The 24120-nt window shown below is 47.0% G+C and overlaps 1 protein-coding gene across 2 annotated transcripts; it reads right to left on the bottom strand.

Annotated features, from left to right (window-relative positions):
* Nucleotides 1-5430: 5430 nt before the first annotated feature.
* SRSF11 (serine and arginine rich splicing factor 11) lies at nt 5431-23110 on the bottom strand. Of its 2 annotated transcripts, XM_042873458.1 has the most exons (13): nt 23069-23110; nt 22788-22925; nt 18230-18363; nt 14196-14305; nt 13261-13353; nt 12010-12059; nt 11297-11424; nt 10529-10610; nt 9396-9527; nt 8809-8898; nt 8380-8475; nt 7659-7797; nt 5431-7548 (listed from the first exon to the last, which is right to left on the bottom strand). In XM_042873458.1, exons 2-13 carry the CDS (start codon nt 22913-22915, stop codon nt 7354-7356), a joined length of 1377 nt encoding a protein of 458 aa, XP_042729392.1. In that variant the 5' UTR covers nt 22916-22925; nt 23069-23110; the 3' UTR covers nt 5431-7353. The 2 variants fall into 2 exon arrangements, with proteins under 2 accessions (XP_042729392.1, XP_042729393.1); XM_042873459.1 differs by lacking the exons at nt 18230-18363; nt 22788-22925; nt 23069-23110 and having other exon boundaries at nt 5431-7551; nt 14196-14479.
* Nucleotides 23111-24120: the final 1010 nt, after the last annotated feature.

Below are 24120 nucleotides of genomic sequence, written 5' to 3'. Positions count from 1 at the left end.
TATACTTCAGAAACAGCATTTGCTCTGCAGGGAACGAGGTGCCTCCCGCAGCCCCTCAGCGCAGCCATTCTGGTGCTACCCGTGTCTCTCCGAAGCGTTAATTTTCTCACAGGGCTGGTTGTTCATTTTCCTTCCGTTGGCTCTGCACACCAGTTCCCTGTGACTGGCTTGGCCGTCCTCTCCGTGTCCATGATGCTGTGCTGATTAGCGTGCGTGGAAGTTCACGAGCTAGCAAGTATCCCCTTCTTTCTGCTCCTTTCCCACTCACCGAGGAGATTTGCTCCATGATGGGCGGACGTCAGCAGGTGCTGGAAAGCAGGGCTGCATGCAAGGAGCTCTGAGAACAAGAGGCTCAAGCATCAAGTCTTGTATGAGGAAAGGCTTTCCTTGAAGTTAGTTGAATTGTGGTGCACACTGAATAGGGCTCAGTGGAGGATTTTGTTGGCAAATGCTTACAGTGTTTCTAAATTAATTTCTTCCTCTTAGTGGTTTTAATAGATGGGAGTTCCAGTGCTCTGCCTTCTCGAGCTTATTCTCATTCCAAGTGGTTCCAGTCTCCTAATTTGACAGTAATCCAGCTTTCGGTTTGTTAGAAAGAATCTGTGCAAAAGGCTAATGGTGCTATTTGTTTGTATTAAGAGATTTAGATTAAAGTGCTGTGGTGTAATTGTACAAAAATGTAAATATTTTGAAGATTATATTCTTTGTGCACTGTAGTTAAAACTTTTTCTGGAAGTCAATAGAGGTAAGTTTCAAAACTTAGTACAAAAAGTCCCACGGCTGCTTAGTGAAGGTGCCGACCCGGCTCACCGTGCAGGTGGTGAATGGCTTCTGTCCTCACAAGGCAATAACAGCTCGTCAGGCACAGCCATGGGCCTGGAGCTGCGTGTGGAGGAGGCTTCAGAGCTGCTGGCATCCGTACCAACACAGCGGTGCTCCAGGAGGTGCAGAGCCTGCTGTCACGGAGTCTGGGTGAAGCGCTGTCAGCAGCACACGGGGCAGCTGGAAATAGGGAGCAGAGCTGACCCTTGTCCTGCATGGCTGTAAGCCCTCTGCTCTGCCAGCTGGGTGCTGCTCACGGAACGACTGAGGCGCTGCAGCGGTTCGGTATCCAAGGGAAAAGAGGGGAAAAGGGAGATAGATGACGGTCATTGTTCAGTACTGTATCTGTAGCAGATGTTGGACATTCAGTGGGAATGATATTACTTGTTCTTCCAAGTAATGATGAATTCCTTGCAGTGTTTTACATCTGTGGTACAAACCGACAGCACCTCAGCTGAGATCCGCGCTGCTGAACGCATGGAGGGGCCGATGCCACAGCCTGTGCAGGAGGGCTGTGTGTCAGTGGGGCCACGCGCTGCGTTCCCCCATTGCTGTGGCCTCCAGGTGCCCGACACCAAGCATGTTGCTGGGGGAGGTGCTGCTGGTCAGGTTTGGGGCAGGTGTGGAGCTGGGGTGGCTGTGGGTGCTGCACAGCAATGAGTTGCTGAGAAATTTCAGCAGATGCAGAAAAATGTTACTGCATAAAAAGTGAATGTCAGAATCTTTTTTTTTTTTTCTCTGCAGTATCACAGGGCAAGAACTGTGTGTTCTGTGTTGTTTGTGTCCCCAGATATTCCAGAATAGTGCAGAGCTTGCTGGCACAGGAAGGGGCCCACAGAACCAGGGTTGGGTGTTTGAGGAGATACAGCAGCTGCAGCAGCAGCGGATTCAAGATGTGAACAAAAACAAATACTTTCAGAGTAGCCTTGTGTGGGAAGGCAGGTCCTGGGCATCCCTGTGCATAGAAGAGGCAGTGCTGACTGCTCATGGTGGTGAGGTTTGGGCAGCGTCAGTGCTTTCCTGAGCTCTGGCTGCAGATCTGCTAGCTCTGGTTTCCTAGCCTTTGTGATGATACAGTATCTTGAGGTTCTCTGAAGCTGTTTGTAGTGGTGGCTGTGTTAGGGTTTGCCCCGATGTGGGTTGGACACAGATTTTGTTGAGGGAAGTCCCTGTGTGTCACTGCAGTGAATGCACCTGGCTGCTTTTCTTAGCCTGAAGCTGAGGGAGCTGACTCCATCCGCTTCTCTTCTCCACCTCAGTGACTGCCCTTAGATTCCTGTGTCATCCTCGTTAAGTAAGAACTGCTGAACTGTTTCTCGGTGCGTTTCCTCCCAGCACTTAGTGATGTATTTTCTATCCAAGACATTCCTGGCCATGAGTGGCAGGGCGCAGTGAGCTTTATGAGCGCTGCTCCATCCCAGCAGTGAGGCACAGCCCCGTGCTGTGGGTGCGGCGGTGCTGGGGCACTTCGCCAGCAGGGGCTGCACCCGCACTCATTGCAACGTTTGACCTAATCGGTGTTTCGCTCGGGAGGCCTCTGGCGCTGACGCAGTGAGTGGCATTGCAGTGAGTGGCATTGCAGTGAGTGGCATTGCAGTGAGTGGCATTGCAGAGCTCTGCTCCGCTGGGCCAGCGCTGCTGGGGGTGAAACAGTTGTGGTCTGCACAGAGCCTGCAGCTGTGCTGTGGGCAGTGGTGCCCTGCTTGTGATCTCCTGTTTGGAATTCTGGAAAATTACCTTTTGTAGCAGGATTGATCCAGCAGAGCTTCATTTGTTTCCCTCCACTTTAAGGCCCAGTTGGGCATTAAGGAAGCTGTGGTCCCCTTTAGAATGAATGCATATCATGGTGGTCTCACAGCACGCAGCCCAGCACTGTGCTGCACCCAGGTCCTCAGCAGAGCACGGCGCTGAGCAGCGTGCCGCCGAGTGCTGGGCAGGGGGGAAGGCTCTGCAGCCCTGCTGTGGGCTCCACCTCGCCGTGCTCCTCTCTGATCTCAGCGCTTCTTTTTTACGATGGCTGTGAGATGTTTTTATGGTAATCTTCAAAGGCGGCCACTGATTTTGGTAAACTGAAACAAGAAATCGTGGCAGACGAATTCTAGGGGGTTGTTTCTTAACCAAACCGTTCCGCTGGTCTTCCAAAACACTGCTTTACTTTGTGGCAAAGGGAATGTGGCGTTTTCTTTTTCCTTCAGAGGAGCTGCTGTTCCAATCTCTGCACTCACTTCGCTGCGGTTCTTGGTTTATGTATTGAAATGATTTGTTACAGAACCCTCTGGACGTATTTGTGCTGGAAACCCACGTGGTTGATATTCAAAGCAACCGTCCATCTTTTTACACGTGTTTGTTCTTTGGTTTGTAATTCACGCCAGGATAACTGCGTTATTTAATCTGTATTAACAAATTTCCTGTAATGCTGCAGTTTCACATTTATTTTCCTTACAATTTGTAATTACCATGGAACCAATGTCACGTTTTTGCTTTTTACTAGCCGTCCGGTCCATGTTTTTAACTTCCCTTCACTAATAGTACTTTTTTGTTGTATCATTTGATAGAATAAAGACCAAAACGTGCTGTTTGATTCTGAACTGCTCTACATGTGGACGTGGCCTTTAACTCTCCCCTCGTGGCGCTGTGTGAGCCGGGCAGCTCAGAGCAATGAGGCGATGTGAGGAGGAATTTTGCCCCGTCCTGGTTGGATTTTAAATAAAATCCTCCGTTTTTCATCTAGGATTGTTTGTCACCATTCGTAGAGCTTTGAAATGTTACTGACGGCCTTGTGCACGGTGCAGGAGCAGCGGTGGTGGAACCTGGAGCAAAGCTTCCAGCATTCCGGGGGCAAAGGAGCCGGCAGAGGGGACCTTTCAACTTCACTGATTGGTGTTCGATAACGACGTGAGTTTTATCTCCCCAGTCCAGAGCTGCACCCACAGTGAGATGTGACAGCAGCTCTCCTGGGGCCTGCAGTTCTGAGACAGCTGACTCCTACCCTCCTTTTATCAGAGGTAAATCTCTCGTGTTTAGAGAACCACCAAAGTGCTTCCAACACTAAAATCGTGGCTTTGGGTCAGCTGTGTACATGTAGGCTTAGCAGTTGTGTTGTAGCAACAAAAGCTGTGTTGTACCTACAAGCCTGACTGCAGCTACAGCCACATAGCCAAGCACATTGAGGCTAAAGTGGATGTGGCAGCATGTGCTGTTCTGCCAGGCCTGGCCCTTCAGGTAGACGGTTGGTAACAGTGAACGTAGGGCAGAGCAACACGTTCAGCCCTCGTGTGGAAAAGACATGGAAGCAGAATGTCTGGCCTTGGGAGACACGAGGGGTCTAAAGCAGGACAAAACTTTCTCCATCTACATTGCAGTACGTAGCACAACTCACACTAATTCCAAACCGAACAGCACTCAGGAACCGTGTCAGCATGCAGCCCAACTGCAACAAAATAATGACTTCTGTTTTGTTTCATTTTAGGGGAAAAGCTGTCAGTCAGAGAGAACACAGACCTCCCCTAGGCCATCCTGGTGATGGCATGCAAGCAGAACAGCCAGGCTGCTAGGAATGGGTGAAGGCTGATGAAATTCTGCAATAGCCCGTGTAAGTCCGCTGCATAAACATCAGTGCATCCCATTTGGTGCTAAAATATCTATTTCTGCCACTGGCGTTCTTACAATAATAGCTACTTAATATTTAATATAGTGCAGGATTTAACAACTGCAACCACGACCAGCCGCCACAGGTACTCCGTGCTTCTGACCTTTGCTTCCCAGCTGTTGTTTTCCAAACACGTTCAGTTTGCCCTAAATGAAGCTTTTCTCTGCAAACAGAAATGGGAGAAAAGCAAGGAGGGATTTTCGCTCACCCTTCAGCTCATAATTAGTGCCCTTGGTACCCAGTTCTTTTATCTGTGACTGAGCCAACAGCTATGGGCAGCTGCCTCCATATGCACACATTGCTGCGCAGTTCTCTGTGCAATTTTAAGTGGTAAAAAAAACAGTGCTGCAAGTTCCTACTGTGAGTTAAAGCCACCTCTAGGAATGCCAGGGCAGCAGAAGCCGCTACTCAGTAAGGGTTGAACTAATTAAGTAACGCAGAGACTATCAGAGCACCCGGAAAGCCTCATCTCCAGAGGCAGGAGATCTTATTTTCAGCGATAATTATTCCACTTAAATCACTAAACTGAAATTACTCGGCGCTGCGTGAGAGCTGGCACTCGGCTGCAGGGCGCAGAAGGGCAGCAGAGGCCCAAGCACTGCAGGAGCTGGCAGCATTGGACTCTGAGAGGGGAGCAGTGCCCCAAGCTGCCCCTGCGGCACCTGGCATCCCATCTCAGCCCCGCGCCACTCAAAGCCAGGCAGCCGCCCCACTTCCATGGGAGGCAGGGAAACGTCTCAGCCTCAGCAAACAGCCCTGGGTTCTCCAGCTGGTGCTGTGGGGCTCAGGCAGCCTGAGGACACAGCGCAGAGGAGACACTTTGCTACGAGGCTGATCTGGAAGCCGTAAGACCATTAAACACAAGCTGGTCCTGCACTTCCCACCTTCAGCTCCGCGCCCTGCGAAGGATCTGGCTCGTTAACGCACGGCACGTCAATGACTTCCACAACACCAACGGCTAAGGATCAAGGAGGTTTACTTTATTACTATAAATTGTTTCATGTTCTTAGACTTCACATATAAATATCCTGATGACAACTAAAAAGGCACATCTATGAAGACATCATGCACCTCATCTGTGTCCGTATTTTATTACAAGAACTATCATGTTCTCTGCACGGTCAGAAATAAAAGGCTAGAACTGGTTTTATGACATATACCTCTCTGTATTGACAAAATACTCAAAACAGTTGGTAAAAATTTACATTTCTACAAATTCTAAAAAATGACACTGCATCTGTAAATGGCAAATTCACTTCTCCTATGGCCAAAGGACAGATTAAAAAGCAGGCGGTCAGAGCCAGGGGATTCAAGAAGTTCAAGTGCCACTCACAGCTTCCTTCCCAGACTTACTGTATGCACACAAAGCACTCGCTGCTTCCTGCTGCTGCGCCTTCCGTTCGCATCCTAAAGGTAAAAGATCAATGGAGATACAAAAGGATTTACAAAGCCACGTTTCTTTCAAAAAGCATTTGCCCCTTCCTACCATTCAGGCCTGCTCCCTCCGCTCCCAGCCACTCAGAGCTCCCTGTGGCAGAGCAGCTTTGTCACTGCGCTCACAGCTCTTACCATAAAAAAGGGGGAGCTCTGACGGACTTTTTGCAGTAGGTGAGTGAAGAAAACAACGAGGTCAAGTCTCACACACTCAGCAGTGTAAATAAATACCAGTACAGTTTTATAGGAACAGGAGTATAAGTTTAAGGGTTTTATTATCAAAGTTCTGTAAAACAATTTCAGAAACTGTACATCAACATGGCACAGACTGTAGCCTACTCTTGTCTTTTTACCTGCACAAAAGTAAAAGCTGTTGAACTTCTGTAACTAAGAAAACTGCTTGCCTAACTACCTTGCATATAACGTGGAATCACTGTGTGCATAAGATTACTACTGCAGTGACAGCAACACAAATCAGTTTATACAACTTGAGATCAAGTAGAAAGTACGTTATCAAGTAGACTTGCTTTTAAAAGCATACAAAGGTCAATTTTAAAATGCACTACCTTGTACCCACGGGTTCAGCTCACGAGCAGATAGAACAACCTGATTGGGAGAACTGCAATTACTACTGACTTGGAATCACCGGGCACTGATCAAGCAGGGATTCTCACTTCCCACAGCTGAATCACAGAAGCTCAGAACCATTTACAGCTCGTCACTTCCTGCTGCCTGGGGTGGATGGGAACCAAGGGGTGAAAGACTGGAACCCACAGGTGGAAGTCAGCCCTCCAAAAGGTCAGTGCATTTTAACTTTGTCAAAGCCAGAACAAAACCCAGGGGGAAAAAACAAGGAAACAAAAACCAAAGACGAAACAAAAACCTCAAAAACAGAAGCCCAGCCATGTGGCTTAGAACAAAACAAACCCTACCTATGTCAGAATGCTTCTTTTCAGATCAACTGTCAATTTTTTTTTCTGTGTAGTCACACTTAAGACCCTTAAGGAGATCCACTGTATGTTGTAGGATTTTAGAACATTTAGGATGTTTCTGCCACAATCAACATGCAGTCAGTGCATTCCCTAAACTGCTCTATTACTGCAATGAATCAAAGTCTAGAAACACTATCATAAGTGAGCTGATTTACTACAGGAGATCATACAACAAACAGTCCATGCCTGCTGTAGATGCATGCAGCTTTTTACTTTTGCTTGAAGCATCACCAAGTTAGTAAAAATTGCTTGGCTACGCAATCCCTTTCGGCCACAACAAGGATGGTTACCTTTCTAGAAAGCTTTTGATGTGAGTTAGTATCAGGAGCCTTACAAACCATGTATAGCTTGGAGCTGTATACATCTAGATTTAGGATTAACAAGTACAGCATAAAAGAATCACACAGGAATGACACTGATGCACGTCTGCAGCCGTGTTCACTGCAAAGGCAAAATTCAGTCACTCATATCCATGTCCTCCTCGTGGTGATCATCCCCATTTACTTTGGACTCCCTTGCTGATTCGCCGCTTCCTTTCTCAGCCGCAGACTCCTTTACTTTCGGAGAAGAGGAATCTGCCATTTTCTTTTCTTCCTTTTTCTCCTTCTCGCTGTCATATCCCTGTTCCTCTTCATCATAATCCCTTGTGACCTGCTTTGCCGAGATAAGAAAACAAATTAAAACTTGCTTTCACAGCCCCTGTGGGCACAAGGCCAGCTCTGCAGCAAAGGCAGGGAAGATAAACAGGTCCTTAAACATACTTTCACATCCTTATCGCTCTCAGATTTCCGTTCCCGATCCTTCTCTTTGTCTTTGCTTTTTTTTTTCTTGCTGGTTGACCGTTCCCTCTCATCTCTACTTCTCTCTTTGTCTTTATCCTTCTTTTTTTCCTTTTTATGCCTACAGTGATAAAATACGGAACGAAAACCACAATCACACCATTGCATGGACAGAACCCAAATTACGCCCAGACCATCACCTGCAGTCCCTAAAAAATCCAAAGGCAGGAAGAACTACGGGCAATGAAGTGCCAGCTGCTTTCAGAAAATAACCAAACATCCCCATTCCTCAGCTCTGGTCAAACACAGCCACCACAGAGCGATAGCTGCGCCTCTGCTAACAAAGCCAAACTCAGTGCTTTACTAAGGAACCGCCTGCTGGAGGGGAGACGATCAGATGTCCACCAGAAGTCAGCTGAGCAGCAGTGCACAGAGCCAAAGGTGCCGGCTGCCTGCTGCTCCTCCGCCCTGAACAGCCCTGGTGTGGAGCTGCTGGGTGCTGCTGTACAGAAGCTCCATTCCTGAAGCTCATTAAGTTATGCTAAAGGAGGCAGCAGATGCACTCCTCTCAAGGAGGCAGCTCACAGGGAGAAGAGACAAGCCGTGTTCGTGCCACCTCCAGACCAACCCCACGGTGCTCTGTGCTTCAGTTCACGTTAGGAGTTTTGCCCTGGATGCATTTTTCAGCCAAGAGCTCACTGACCTTCTGGGAGATGGGGACCGTGACATTTTCCTTTTAGGTGACCTGGGCTTTTTAGGTGACCGTGTTCCACTCCTGCTTCTTCTACGCCGTCTTTCTCTGCAGGAAAGAATCATTAAAGCCTTTTTTTTTTTTTAAGCTCCAAATACATCCGTGGCTCCAGAATGAGCTCTAAAGGTAGTAAATATACAATGTAAGTGGAAGTTGGTACCTACTGTCAGCAGTACTGCAAAGCCCACGCAGCTGCTATCAGCAGAGTGAGCCACTTGCTATTACGCCACCACCTTAACGAAGAAACCACTGCCCCATAGATCCCATCCCTGATATCTCCACAGCAATCACCACCCTACTAATTACAAGACTTATTTCCACTGATGTGGACCAGGTATGCTGGAAATACAGAACCATCAGGTTTCCCACAAGTCTCCATACCTGCTTGTGCTTCTGGATCTCCTCGTTGTGCTGTAGCTTTTGGGGGGAGTCTTAGAACGTTTCTTTTCTTTCTCTTCTTTCTTTTTATCCCTGTCAGTAAAACAGACATTGATGTTAAGTCATTTGCAGGCTATTCAAGCAGCATTCGCTACTTCTGCTATACAGAAAAATGAATGAAGACACGACAGTTTCATTGCATAGCATATATTTTATCTTTTTTTTTTTCTAGTCACATCGATTTTAATAGAAAAGAAACCCAAAAGACAATTACCTATTAACAAATATAAGAACAGTTTTGTTATGAAAACTACTGTGTGCAAACAGCACAAGATCTGTAAGCCTGGATGCCCACATTCCCTGTTTCCCACAGGCAGCCCATGCAGAACCACAGCTAAGCACAGTGCCTGGCAGCTCTGCGGAAAAGCACGGCCTGCACAGTTCACACAACTGGCTGCACACACGCAGGGCAAGCTCTACAAGGACATAACAGGAGACTGCTGTTACTATAAAGCCACAGGTTCCTCTTTTAAATTAAACACCTGAATTTTACAGCTCAATCACTAGCAAATAGACCACTGAAGGATTACCTGGTTTTGGATGTGCTCCTGGATCTTCTACTTCTCTCTCTGGAATGAGATCTCCTTCGCCTGGGACTTTTAGATCGCCTCCTGCTTCTTGATTTTGAATGGGACCTTCTCCTTGATCTGCTTCTTGACCGTCTACCAAAAGTACATTGCAGTGAGAGTTGAATACATGAAATGCTGATCAGATTCATGCTAACTGTGTTGCAGTGGAGGAAACAGGAAAAAGAGTACAGAAAACCAAGCAACCAAACAAGTGGATTTTCAGCCAGCTCTCCTAACGCCCTGCTTGCAGGAAAATAGCAGACCTACTGGAGAGGAAAACTGGCAAGCACTATTGAGGTGTGAAGAAATGTTTAGAACACCAAACCCAAATACTGACCTGATGGGCAAACAGCAAAGAAGTGCAAAGAGCAGGTCAGTTATAACAGCTTCACAAAGGCTGCTGGCACACGCTGTCTGACTGGGAGTTGACAAGCTGACATTACAAATAAGCCAACAGTACTTCTGCTTAGGCAGGTCAGCATTAACATCCTAGTCAGGATATGTGAACAGATCAAACAGAATGTGCTGCACATACAAGAAACAAGCAGCCCACAGATTCTGAGCACGAATACCGGTGCTCACACAAGTCTCCCAGTGCTTGGTTTTAAGACAAGCTGTCATTTCCACATGAGCATGTTGGAAAGACATTGAAAAAAGAGGAGAGGTTTAAGGAAACGTTGTAAAACAGACTGCCTGCAACTGAAATCACTGACAGCAGTAAGAGCCGTGCAAAATCAAGGCTTGTGCTAAGCTGCTGCTTTTCTGAAATAAGTAGCCTGGTTTTTAAAACCAGCCCAAAGTCACATAGGCAAGGAAGCCACATCAGCAGACGTGCTGCTCAACTGCTCCTGAAGTTCTTGCTGCTGTAGTTTAAACGATTTCTGAAGGCATTTTTGCAAGCACTGCTCTCCAACCCTTCCTACAGAAACAGGAGCAGGCCTTCATCCCACACTGCCGTTCAGGCAAACCACACTCACAGCTTTCCTCACAACTCTCCCATGCCTCCAAGTGTCAGCTCCAAAGAAGTGACTCTGAACACATCGATCCAGCAGTGCTGTTTTTGTTTTGCTTTTAGAAGCACACCCAGTAACTACCTGTGTCTAGATGAAGAAGGTGTCCTCCTCCTCCTTGAGCGCGATCTTGACCTTGAATGCCTTCTTTTTTCATCTTTTTTGTCTGGAGTTAAAAAGAAGAAGTTTCTTTTTTTAGTATTATGTTAGTACCCAAGAACATTTTATAAAGAAAACCAAGCTGGACTTCACACTGTAGATGGAAGTACAACAAAGAAGTTGAACTGTAGCTCTCCTTTTTCTCAGAACAACAGATGACAAAGACAGGCATGAAATAAAAATCCACAAATTCAGATGCAAAACTGAAGTCAAAATCCAGGAAATTTTTAATTTAAGCCACTTAGAGAATAACAGCTGGAAGGCAATGAGGAGCTCTGTTAAAATCCCTTCTGCTAGTTTATGAGGGCTAAGGAACCTCTCAGATTGCTTTCAATTTGATCCAAGTTACTTCTCATTCCTACTGGACACATCTGTGAACAAACTGCTGCAACACTCCTACACCTCATCACTGCAGAACTGAATCACACACACACACACAAAAAAGGAAAAGAAAGCATTGTCCACAGATCAGGAATTAAAAGAAAGGAAATCATTGCCATGAGCAAACAGAACTGGAGGTTAAGTCTCCCTGCATCTCCAGGACAGCTGCAGCACAGTGTGCAGCAATGAAGGTGTTCACACCAGTGAATTAGAAGTTCAGCCACCACAGAAGATAAAGGCATGAAACCAATAGTGAACAGACATCATGTCAAACCACCTCCACGAATGAAGGATGCTACAATGGAAAATCACCTGGCTCTATAGCAGCAGAAATTAACGACTGTGCTTCTCGTACTCTTTTCATAGCTTCTTCTATTTCTTTACTGGAGGTATCTGATTTCAGACTTGGTGAAACAAGACCTGCAGCTACATGGTTCAACCTGGAGAACAAAAGCAGCAATTTAGGCATTCAGTATATTTATATATCCAGAACACACAAGCCCACACTGCCAGTTTGCAGCCTACCATTCAGGTAACAGAGAAATAAGCCTGTGATGGAGACAGCCGTACAAAACAGCAGCAAACATGGCTCTCAGTAAGCCATCAATAACAATAAATAAGGACTGTTACGCAGTCATTTTCAGTTGCTGCTCATCTTGGCTCGTTCTCAGCCATATTGCTCTCAAGGGCTCTGTCTGCAAGCTGCACCATTACATCACAGGCACAAGAGCAACCAAAATTGCATACAGGAAACTTTTTGTCTCTAGCAAAATGAAATGGCAGAGACTGACTGGGTATTTTATATCTACAATAATTACTATTTCATTGACCCAAGGCAGAATAATAGTAGTTTCCTGTCCTCTTCTCCCCACCAGAGCAGACAGAATCAGCAATGACCTCACAGCACGAGGTTTCTCCACCTTAATTAGATCCAGTAGCACAGAGGTGGGCTTCTGAATCACAGGCGTCATCCCAAAAGAAAGCGTTTCCCACAAGTACAACTGCTTGTAAGTAACAAAACTTACTTTGGATCCACTGTGCTCATCAGTTTGAGGAGTTGATCTGCTGCAAGAGACTGTGGGGGGGAACAAGTTAAAATCATGTTGGAAGAAGCACGTGCTGAAGATGCCAGTGTTCCACCAGCAGTGACTAAAGCAGCCTCTGCAAGCGAGCAGCCCCCCAACAAGTTACAGACAGAAAGATGCACCGCTCTGTTTTAGAGCTTGAGGGGATGAGCGGCTGCCCACTGCATTTTGAGGACACTTTTTGCTCCCCAAAGAGCCAAGCAGCCTTTCCCAGACAGAATCAAAGCACTTCCAGATGAAAATGAACACACTTATTCTATGCACAGGTTACTTCAAGAACACAGACTTCATTAGACACATGCCCAGCAGAAGCTCTCAGTGTCAACTTAAAAAACAAGCAGTTCCTCCACTCCAAGAATTGCATTAAGTTCTTTCTGCAGCTCTTCAGTAAATGCAGGTATTACCACCTCTGCCACTTCCTGAGCCAACAGTTCGTTAACAAAGCAAAGCCTTTTGTTTCCAGCAATCTCAACACAGAGAGGCAGCCACTGCACAACCCAGTCTTGCAGTCCAACTGGCTTAATGGACAAAGGAAATAATCATTCCAAATGTGTATTTTTCTAAAAAGCATTTTAAAATGCTTATTTTTTCCTTCTTTCATTTCCATGTTGGCATTATTTGCTTTTGTTGGCACACGAGGCTTGCATAAATAGAATGCTAGATGAGGAATTTCCTCAGCACTGCAATTAATAAATGCTTCTTTCATCTGTAGGTTATGCTCTCCATGCAGTGCCTGGTTCTCACACCTCAGACATTAACTTAGTGTTCTACTCACTGTTTCTTAGTACTCAAAATCTTTTTTCTTTTCCCCAGTGTTATAAAGCCACAATCTAACCAAGTCTTGGTGTTTCCTACCAGTACAGAATGAAGGAGCCAACCACCATTTTTTACTGCTGATCTGTCACAAGACAGACTCACAGGATGGTAATGATGCATTCAAAGCATTCCACTGTTCGTCTCAAACCATTCACAGGTTCTTGTGGCACTGAATGTAAAAGTACTGCAGATACCATTTCTTCTGAAGAGTGCTCAGGAAAATCAATCATGGGGTTTTCAGACAGTGGCTGCTGAACTGATGTAACTGAAAACTGCTTTTCATTGGAGAACAGGGCAGCAAAAAAAAAAACAAATTCCAGATCTTGAGCTTGTTATTTAATACAGTGGTGACACCTAAGAGAACGTGTGACACACCTGAGAGTTTAAGTTTGCTCCAGGAAGCCCGAGAGCAGCAAGGGCAGGATCGAGAGCAGGAGCCCCGAGAGCAGCTAAAGGAACAGCACCAATCTGTAACAAAGACAGCAATTAGAGCAACGTTCAACCGATACAAACTCTTAAAAGTCTCCACACGATCCATAAATATCCTAACATGAAGCTGTCAGGGGTTACCAGGAAAATTCACTTGAAGTTTCTGAGCCAGTGACCTCATTCTTCCGTAACTCTGCCCAGGATTCAAAGCCCAGCTCTGAGCTCCTGAACAACTCAGTGCAAGTTCATCTTTCACAGTCACTAATGAGAGAAGTCACACACAGGAACACAAAAAGCACAAGCTGAAGAAGATCTGAAAAACGCAGAGCTAATGAAGCCTTCTACTCTTACAGATCTGCTCCTGCACTTTGGTTCTGTGCTCTACTGAGATGTGTTGGACTTTTTATTCTGTAATATACGTATTTTTTTTTACTGTTCATCTTCCACGTGATTTCTGTGTATTTAAAGAGCAAACGCACGCTGTGACTTTCTCCTCCCTCAGCTGAATGTTGCTGGAAGTTATTTCTCCACAGCACAACGCTCTCTTGAAATTCAGGAATTTCAGCTCCACCCTCTGCTCCTCTCAGGTCTGTCAGTAAGCGAACAGCGGAGAGAAAAGAGAGCTGAGGTGCAGACGGAGCCGTGAGACTCGTGCAGGGCACACAGGGAAGGGAAGCACTCCTAACAGCTCATCAACATGCTGACAGAAACCATATCGGAGCGCTGCAACAACGCCGTCCACACAGGAGCCCAAGCTCTAACACTCCGTGCCTCGGCATCGGCACACCAGTGGCTCTGACTGGAAACCAACCAACAACTGGCAAGAAGCAAGCGAGCGGCCAGCAGTGGGTTCCCTTCATCCGACCAACCAGAAAACCTACCTGAGAAAGTGGGTTGGGAGTAGGCAGGAGTCCACCTCCAGGCAGCAGACCTGCCACAGCATTGGCTGGTGCCAAGAGAGACAAAGCCTTAGTCTCATCAGGAATGACTCCTGCAGAGAAATAGCCGGGCATTAGAATGCATTCTTTTTCTAAAGCAGAAAATACACAAATACACCCAAGAAAATGTCTCCCTGATACACCACCTGAGTTTGTTGAAAGTACTTATGTTTGCTAAAATACAAAGCTTGATGGCTATTAATATTTATCATTAATTTTTTTTTTTGTCAGAATGAAACTTCAATGCGTGAAAATCTGACTGTTCCTTTTTCTCTACAAATGGTTAAGTATCTAGAGCAAAAAAAAATAGCACAATACACACTACTTTTTTGTTAACACTGCCAAGATTTCATCACCTGTACTCGATTTTTAAGTCATGAACCAAACGTAAGCAAGCACAGTCGGTTCTCCAGGGGTGTGCTCTCAACTTTCAAAAGCTGTTTTATGAACAACGACTCGTGTCGGCTGCTTCACTACAAAGCACACAGAAAAATCAAGATACACAAGACAAAAAAAGTTTGATTTAGGGGTTAATAATATGGTACAGTTCACTATGTTTTCTTTTACACCTACCACATCAAATTTGTAAAACTTAAAGAGAAGGTACGGCAATATCTTTTGCTGAATCAAGCGTAGGGCTTTTGCTGACTTGTCAAATAAAAAGGACAGGCTCTGCAGATCTTCCCATACGGGCTGTGTGTGAGTGTCTGCGGGTGCATACGTACAGTACGTCGTGGCACATTCCTTACCTGTGCAGTAAAATGCTTATGTTCCAATATGTGCCATGCTTATTGTACCAACAATGCTGCTACGGAAGAAACTTCTGGCCCCAAATCTTGCAGCCAACTAAGACAAGCGTCTTACTGCACTGCCTGCTCTGCACGGATAATTTGAAGGCTCCTACCACGAAACAAGTACTTATGCAGGTGTTTTACATTCTATCCAACAGCAAAAGCCCTATACAGATGGATTAATTTGTTAATGTGCCCAAGCCCCCAAAATGAGAGTTCAATAAAACAATTTTACTAAATATTTGCAAATACCAGTAGTGTTTCTGTAATACACATTAAGAAACTGCATCTCATCATAAAACATACAATATGTACAGGGCACTTAAGAGAAACTGGATAAGCTGCAGAAGAAAACTGTTGGGTGGTATTTTCAGCAGGGCCTGGTATATAGTTCAGGCTGAACCAGGGAAAAGAACTGTAAAACACAACAACAAAAAAGAAAAACCACTGTTAAATAAAGGTAATGGTTCCTCCCACCTATACTGAGAAGTGCCGATAATACAAACAAATGTACAACACACAGCACTGTTATCTGGCTCGTGTCATTGAGCTGCCATCAATTTAGATACCAAAAGTTATGGGGGGAGAGGAGGGGAAAAAGGTCACTTAGATAAAGGGCATTAAGGCATAAATATATTAACATACCTACAGAGAGATTATGGGGTAATTTCGCATGCAAAATTATGTCTCAGAGGATATTTATCAATTACAGCTAAACATTTCAAATTAGTGCAGCTACAACATTTCCGGCAGCTAGACACAAATCCTCCCTCATCTCCAGACACCTCAGAGAAGATCTGCATTCATTAAAAAAAAATCATGCATCTGATCCTCTACTCGTTTTTTAAAAAAGTATTTAGAAATAAATAAACTACAATTCAAAAGAAGCAATGAGGCCCCTCACCAGTTAATTTTCATGCTTCAAGAGCTTTTTATACTGCTGCTTTGTTAGAACCATGAAATACTGTATGAATATGTAGAAATGAAAGAAAAAGAAACAGACAAAAGAAACAAACATTAACCAAAGAACCTAGATACCCCCCCAGCCATCTTTAATCTTAGAGTTCCTTCCAAATCTAGGAATATCACAGTGAAAATTACAATGAAGACTAAACCTTACCGTAGACTTTGTGTATAGCTCTACAACACAAAGCAACAGCCAACACCAAAATGTCTGTGTGTGCTAAAACTGGAGTGCGCTTGTGATGTATGGGATAATTATTGCACTAGACAGATAATAAACATTTACTTTAGCGACAGGCAATATTAAAACAGAATTATCACAGCAGAAAATAGGAGGCGTGAGGGCCCGGTTCAGCACAGCAGTTAAGCATCTGCCTGACTTTCAGCACATGAGCAATTTCACCGTGCTTTGAAGGATCTCGCTTAAGTAACTCGTTGAGCTGGGAGCCGGCAGCACGCAGCCAGAGGTGCAGCCATGCTCCCAGGCAGGGACAGAAGCCCATGGTTACCAAACGAGGGCAGAGCCTTACTGGCTGAGCACGCGGCTGCGATGTGCCACATCCTCGTGACAGAACTGCTCGCACTCCGAATCTCTGCAGTACCATAAGGAACAGCCCATGAGGAACTCTGTGACTTAAAGAGGCCCGTTAAAATGCAACTTTAAACAAGACTGAAACTACAGGGCAGAGTTTTTGACGTGCCAGCTTTATCCACGTGCAGCGCAATGGACAAGTCAGACTGACAAAGGTATCGTTTTTATCCTTGCTGGAAAAGCTGAACGCTGACATCTGCCAGCACGGGCCTTGCAGAACGTTTTGGTACCGACTGATGGACTGTTACTAGGTCATGCTTTCATACAAAGAGGAGAACGAGATGCCTCTCCACTACACTGTAATACCTGGAGCAGGGAAAGCAGAAGCAGTAACTCCACAGCAATTTCTGAATGTGCTCTGTACTCCCCAAAGCAGCATGTCTCAACCAAAGGTCACGCTGCAGATTCCTACGTTCCAGAAATTGAGTTTCCATCTCTCTTACATTGCAGGAATACAAAGGTAAGACGGTTCCCCGGGCCTCCAAAGACATCCTCATAGCATTACAATGTCTTGATAAAAGGTCTGAACACAGACCGTACACCACATTTATTACTGTAGCATGACTTAATCTGCAGAGGTGGTATTTAATTCAAGCCATTTGGGAAAACCCATTATTTCAGAAGTAAATCAGTACAAGAAAACAGTACAATGGAAATCAATTACTTCTAAAGCAAGTCTAGAAGAGTTTAATAAGACTTCTGCAAGAAGAGGTGTCTTCTCAGCACAGTTTTTAAGTTCCAAAAACCCTGCTCATTGCCTTTCAAATTACTGTAACACCCTAAAATGTAAAAATAAAAAGAAGAAGAGAAAATGTAGTTAACAAGTGGTTACACCAGGAAAACACTTGGGGACTTGAGTGCTTGCTGGCCTTTAGTTAATGTCTAGAATCCCCTGTAGCTGCAGAGGACCCACTGTTTTTCAGTCATCTGGAAGGGCTTTGCATTTGCCTTCTCCACTACAAAAATCACACACACAAATAACAGAGAGAAGAGTTTATTATTTAGTGAAATTCTATTAAAATATAGCATGGCTGAACAAGAAAACTTGGAATAAAAACTATTACCAGTGCCCATTTGGCACCTCTCGGAAGATCTCACTTTCAAATTCAATCCTGACTACTGAAACCCTTGGTATACTGGAGTTCACAGTGAGAGTGAATGAATGGCTTTTCAGGGAAGCTCCCCACCGGGTGCAAGGCAGCACATGCCAAAGAGGTGTTGGCCTGCTCTCCCGTGGACTCTCGGGGAGGGAGAAATGTTCTCGTGAAGAGATTCACCCACAGGTGAATAAGGCAAAATCTCCCTTGAGCGTTGACCTGTTTGCAGAACTCCATTGAGGAAAACGTCTCACTGACATCAATAAAGAGCACAATTTGCAAGCAATTCTGCCTAAACTGTTCATATTCTAATCTTAAGACACACAAAACCAGTCAGAGGCAAGCTTCCCGTTTTCATTCAGCACCGCTAAATAAAAGCGGTTTGTAGCCCAGGAGCCAATTGCAATATACCAAGGGTTTTTAAACGTTAATGGCCGTACGTCTGGCATTTTCCTAACGCTCATTTTTGCGAACTACACTGGAACAAAATGTCATCATATGCTGGCTTCATAGACCAGTAAACAATTCACAAACCTTCTGCATACGGAACGACTATCAGCGCTCTGTCGACGAACACCGTGTTCGTCAGGTGCTGGGCCACAACCGCCGAGTCGGGATCGTGGAACTTTACAAAGCACACACGGGATGACACGGGCAAAGGAGAGTCACTGGAAAACAAGGAGAGAAAGTGATGAGATGACACCAAATCGGTCATGAGGAGACATCATGCTACCTGCTTTTGCCTGTCACTGAACCGGAAAGTCGGACGGGTTTATAGAAGAAATCACACGGAGTGAAGACGCTCTCTTATGGAATTACAGAAATAATCCCACTGCCTTGTTTGTAACTGAAAATGAATTCCATCGTGCAGGGTATACCTATGGCAGTCACCTACGGGCAAATTAGTTCTCATTACTTATCTGTAAGAAAGGAAGGAGACAAATAAATGACAAATAAATGTCAATGAGGTCTCTGGGGAGCTGAACAGGAGGGGAACGGCCGTTTGTGAGGGTGGATGGTGACAGGACAAGGGGGAATGGTTTGAAGTGAGACAGGGGAGGTTTAGGTTGGGTATTAGGAGGAAGTTTTTCAGCGAGGGTGGTGAGGCACTGGCACAGGCTGCCCAAGGAGGCTGTGGATGCCCCATCCCTGCAGGCATTCAAGGCCCAGGCTGGATGTGGCTCTGGGCAGCCTGGGCTGCTGGTTGGTGACCTGCACACAGCAGGGGTTGGAACTGATGAGTGTTGTGCTCCTCTGCAACCCAGGCCATTCTGTGATTCTATGAAATACTTTACTCAAGGAAAACAGAGCTATCTTACATATATACTACAGAAGCCCTCAGAAATGGGAGCTGTGTACTCTCTGCTTTAGCACCCAGATTAGATTTTTGAAGTAAACTATAAAGAAGGCAATGATTAAAATACAATTATTTTACTTCTTAACACTGTTTCATGAATGCTTCTAGCCCAAACTTCACTGTGCTTCTCCTTGTTGCCAAACACACGCACAGAACCCACCCATCTCCCTTCAGAGGGAGGCACGCTGCTCAGAACATGCCTGTTATTCAACAGTAACAGAACAAAACCAAACAGGACTGTCACGTAGGCAGTGCTATAGATGAAATCACACAAAAGGGCAAAGAGCTCCTGGACAGCCAACCTGTAACCATAAGCCTCTTGGCAAGATGGGCCCTGCCTACTGCACAGCTCAGAGTGAGCGCCTCAACAGGGCTGTGCAAAAATCCCAGGTATGGAAAATCCAAAAGAGAACGTGGAAAATTTGAGTCCATTTAAAGACTAGGAAGATCTCTCTCTTACAAGAGTAAGAAAGCACGGCAGGCTGTGCAAGCCCCCGGGGGAAAACAACGACAACAGAAAGAATGAAGGCAAAATCAACTCACTAAAGTTCCAAAATAGATTTCCAAAAGTCCACACTGTATGAAAACTGCAAATTTTCCTTTAGTCAGTGATTCAAATTACATGACAGGAAAAGAAAATGTTATGCAGACAGAACTGCACAGCAGGTGAGGTAAGATCTGCCTACAGAAGATTCACAGCAGGCACAGGAAGCAGCATCAAGTCCCTAATGCTGTGCTTCCCAACCAGGGCCAGGCTGCTCCCAGCTCTCAGGCAGCAATCAGCAGAGGAGCCAGCACTCAAGAACACTCCCCGAGTCTTCATCACACTGACCTGCCTTTGCGAAACAGCACCCAGAGACAATTAACAGGACAGTTTTGAAAATGCATCCCACTGCCAGACTGTTCTATCTGGAAAACTGACCAAGTCTTTCATCACTTAAAATAGGGATTATCACAATTCAGGAGAAAGAAGAATGATATAAAGTAAAAAATGACACCTTTTTCCTTCCATCAGTGCCAATGCCAACAACTAGCTAACCTTCACCACCACCAAGCAAAGGAATCACAGAATTGTAGGGGTTGGAAGGGAACTCCAGAGATCGAGTCCAACCCCCCTGCTGAGACACACAATGATTTCCTGTGTCTCAACAACGTATCAGTTCTGACCCACATCAGGACAGCTGGGCATTCCAGCCCTCACCTCCTAAACCCCCACATACCTACTTCCAAGTTCCCCCACATCACAGTCTGCATTTCAAATACATCGTACTTCTGAAGGCATATTCCTGCTGCTTACACCAACACTGCTGCTGCTCTAACATCCAGGCTGCAATGAATAGTGGGCAAGTAGGAGATGCCTTTCAGCATCACCATATTCATAGTAGGGTGGGAAGAACCAGAGCAGGAACACCCACCCATGCTCCTCACTTTGCAACAGGAGTTGTCATCCTTTTCCCAGCACAGCAACTATGCAGCACTGAGAACCAAGTAAAACTGCTCTTCTGAGGAGAGTTGTTGCCTTACTGTCACTTGCAATTATTACAGAGAAGGCAAAAGATTTTGCCAATTACCACCACATCCAAATTACAAAGTCAAAATATACACTCCTAATTTTATCATTCTTTCACTCTGTAGATTAGATTTTCCAGCAAATATGTTTTCCTCCTGATAAATTTCTCTGTTCGCTGCACTGGATCACTCATCCACCAACAGGACCAGAATCCACACTGATTTCTGCATCCACATTTCAGAGCAGAAATGTACGTTCTGATAGAAGGACAGTCTTCACATGGTAAACAAGACATGCTGAGATCATCTTCTATACGTGCGTGCAGAAATGTTTTTAAAATATTCCTATGTGGATGCATACAATATAATTTAATTTTCTATATTATATATCCTGTACGATTTTGTTACACGTGGTACTCATGTACATTTTGTAAGCTCTGCCAGAAGCCCATTCCCTCCACTTCTGCCCATCTCAGAGTCAGGACCTCAAGTTTATAGGAGAAGGAACAGCAGAGCCTCCAGCACAGAGGAAAGAACCCACAGCGTGGGCAAATACTCCTCTCCCCTGGGCTTCCAACGAAACCAGACACCCTGAGCACCCCTCCCACCATCCATCACCCAGTGTGGCCACACCTCCCGGCACAGCGCGGCACCTCCGCACAGACAGAGGCACAAAGGGAGCAACAGGAAAAATCCTCACCACCGCCAAGTTAAAAATGCAATCCCAGCCTGAAAAAAAGCCTTTTCCAACTTCAACTGCACAACCTTACGTCATTTAAACAGCGTACAGAGTTTTAAGTAAAGCCAGTTTCCCATTAAGATACAACACAGCTCACTCCAACAGCTATTCAGTATCTTCTGCATCTCCTGTGCCAGACCGATTTTGTTACACTACATTTCCTGTTCTCTATTGACCTCCTCAGTGGTTTTTCTACAGTAACAACTTCCTCACAAAGGGCTAAGATCTTCACAGCAACCCTAAGGGATGATGCTGCATTATCCTCTTTCATTTAGAGATCTGAAACACAAAAGAAATATAGGCCAAACGTTCTCAGTGACCTTTAATGCTTTGAGACATCTGGAATCTCAGGTTATTCGCACCACTTTGCCTCCTCCTCCGCCAGCACAGAGCCCTCCCGGACACAGCTATGAGAGCCACAATACCAGTGCCACAACAAAGGAGGCAGAAGTGAGCTGGGAAGAGCAGGAGCTCAGCGTGCAGAAACAGCCTTACACTAGGATGTGCCAAAAGGATGCCTTGAAGATACTAGCTATCTCCCAGCATCCAACGCATCCAACAGACAAGAGGATACAATTCAGAGCTCTCCAAAGCCACCTCATCCCTCCTGTAACCCAGTCCTCAGATATATGCATGGCAGACTTAAACGCAATCCAGGGCAGATCCACCAGCTGCACTGAGCAAGGTCCTACAGGGCCAGCAATTCACACGTTTGTGCAACAGAGCCAAGTCAAGCACAGCTGGCTGCCTCAGCCACAGTAACAAAGTTGCTGGGCTGAGCTTTGTTCCCTTCTGAAACAGCAGAAGTGATTCTTTAACGTATGAAGTTAATATGTAGCTAAACCAGCACAAAGCTTCGGGAACAGGCTTTACCAACAATAACCTCTCCTGAAAAACCAGCCAACATCTGGAAATGCCAAGCAGCACACTCAGTGATCACATCTGTTTAAAGGCAGTTGGCTGTGCTGAGCACCACGGGCTCTGCCATCACACACAGCTACCCGGCTGCTAACAAAGCAGCGCTCGCACCCGCCGCTGCCTCTGCTTCAGTCACACACTGCCCTTCCTTCCACCTTCTCTTCTCCAGCACCGACTTTCCAGCAGCAAACCCAACCCGCACAGCACCTACAGTCTGCACAGCAGGACACGCAGACCTGCTTGCAGGGATCGAAGACCAAACGACGGAAAACGAGGCCGCCCCGCAGCAGGCTGTCCCACTACGGTTAAACACAGCACCGGCCGCCGGTTTTGCACGGAACTTTTAGCAAGGATCGAGTGGAAAACACTCGTTTTAAGGCTCGCCCTCAGTTCCGAAACTCAGCCCCACAACGAGGGGAGCCCACAGAACCGCGGCCCGGCAGGCCCCGAGGCCGGCAACGCTTCCAGGAGGGCGGCGGAGCAGGGCGGGAGCGGCCGCCGGGCCGCGGGCACGGAGGCGGGCGCAGGAAAGGGGGCGGAGGCAGACGGGCCTAGGGCGGCGGACTCACTCCGGGGGGAAGAGGCGCAGCTCCTCGATCTTTCCGAGGAAACCGAAGAGCGTCCGCATCTGCTCGGAGCTGGCGCTGGGGGAGACGTTGGTGACCTGGATCACGTCGGTGCCGCTGCTCGAGGCCATCGCGCCGGAGCTACAAACACACCGCGGGGGGAGAGAAGGGAGAAGAGCGCGTCAAGGCCCGAGCGGCCCCCGGCTGCGCCCTCCGGGCCGGGCGGGCCTCCCACGGACCGCGGCCTGGCGCAGAAGCTCCGCCGCGCAGCGCGGCCGCCTCACCAGCCTGCCTGGGCCGCAGTATCCCACAATCCCCCGCCGCCGCCCCCGCGCAGGCGCAGCGCGCGCGCCCCGCCGACCCACGCAGCCTCGCGGCGCGGAGCGCCGGCGACCGCGCATGCGCACGCGCGCGTCCCTTGCCCCGCCCGGGAAGGCACGGGAACGGCGCCTGCGCAGCCGTGTGGAGAGCGTCGCTCCGCCTCCGCGCACGCGTACTGGGTGCTCAGGGGCGCGCGGGACGCAGCGCACACGCGCGGAGTGGGGATGGGGCCGGCGGCTGCGAGGCGTTGGGCCTCGTGTTCGTGCGTTGGGGCGGCTCTGAAGGCTTCGGCGGTGCCGCTGAGCCCCACGCGTCCTCTGTGCGACCTCCGCGGTCTGCTCCGTCCCTAACTGAACGAGCAGCCGCCGAGGCGCTGCCGTGGGAGCGGCGCTGCTCACTGCCGGCCGCCTGCGGGCTGTGCGGGTCGGTTCCGTCCCACAGGGATGGGCGGCTCTGCCGTGTGCGCACACTGCCGTCAGCGCGCTGAGTGCTGCGGAGCAATGTCTGACACTCAGCTACACGGCGAGCGGTTGCGTGTTTCCCAGTTATTTCCCAAAGTGCGTAAAGGTGCTCCTTTAGTAGTGATCGCTAGTAATTCGGGAAGTTGGCCGTTCCCATTTGTTGTCACAATGGCGGAGCCGGCCAGCTCCAGCTTTGCTCCTGCCCACAGATTTTCCTCTCGCAGGGACAAATTGAATGCAATTCGGACACTCGGTGCTTTGGGAAATACGCAGTGGGAAAGCTCAGCGTTTCCCTGTGCAATATTGCCCAGGGATGCCAATGAACTAAGGAGCAGTGGTTAAAAATCAGAAAGACCAAGCCTGCTATCAGAAGCGAGTGCCTGACGGCCAGTGGGCTCTCAGGCCATGTGTTAACTGACCCATGCTGGTGTTTAGCACCAAACTCACTGCTCACAAGTCCAATGGAACTTACTAGAAAAAGCTTTTTTTTCCCCCAACAGTTTGTGTTTGAAAACTTGGAACTGAAGGTTACATCCTTTGTGTCCAGGAAGCAT

The sequence above is a fragment of the Lagopus leucura genome, unplaced genomic scaffold (genome assembly GCF_019238085.1).
Source record: "Lagopus leucura isolate 7727_CA_CO unplaced genomic scaffold, USGS_WTPT01 Super-Scaffold_100009, whole genome shotgun sequence".
Lineage (NCBI taxonomy): Eukaryota > Metazoa > Chordata > Aves > Galliformes > Phasianidae > Lagopus > Lagopus leucura.
Note: the sequence above shows the minus strand (reverse complement) of the source record. Positions and strands in the feature narration are given on the sequence as shown.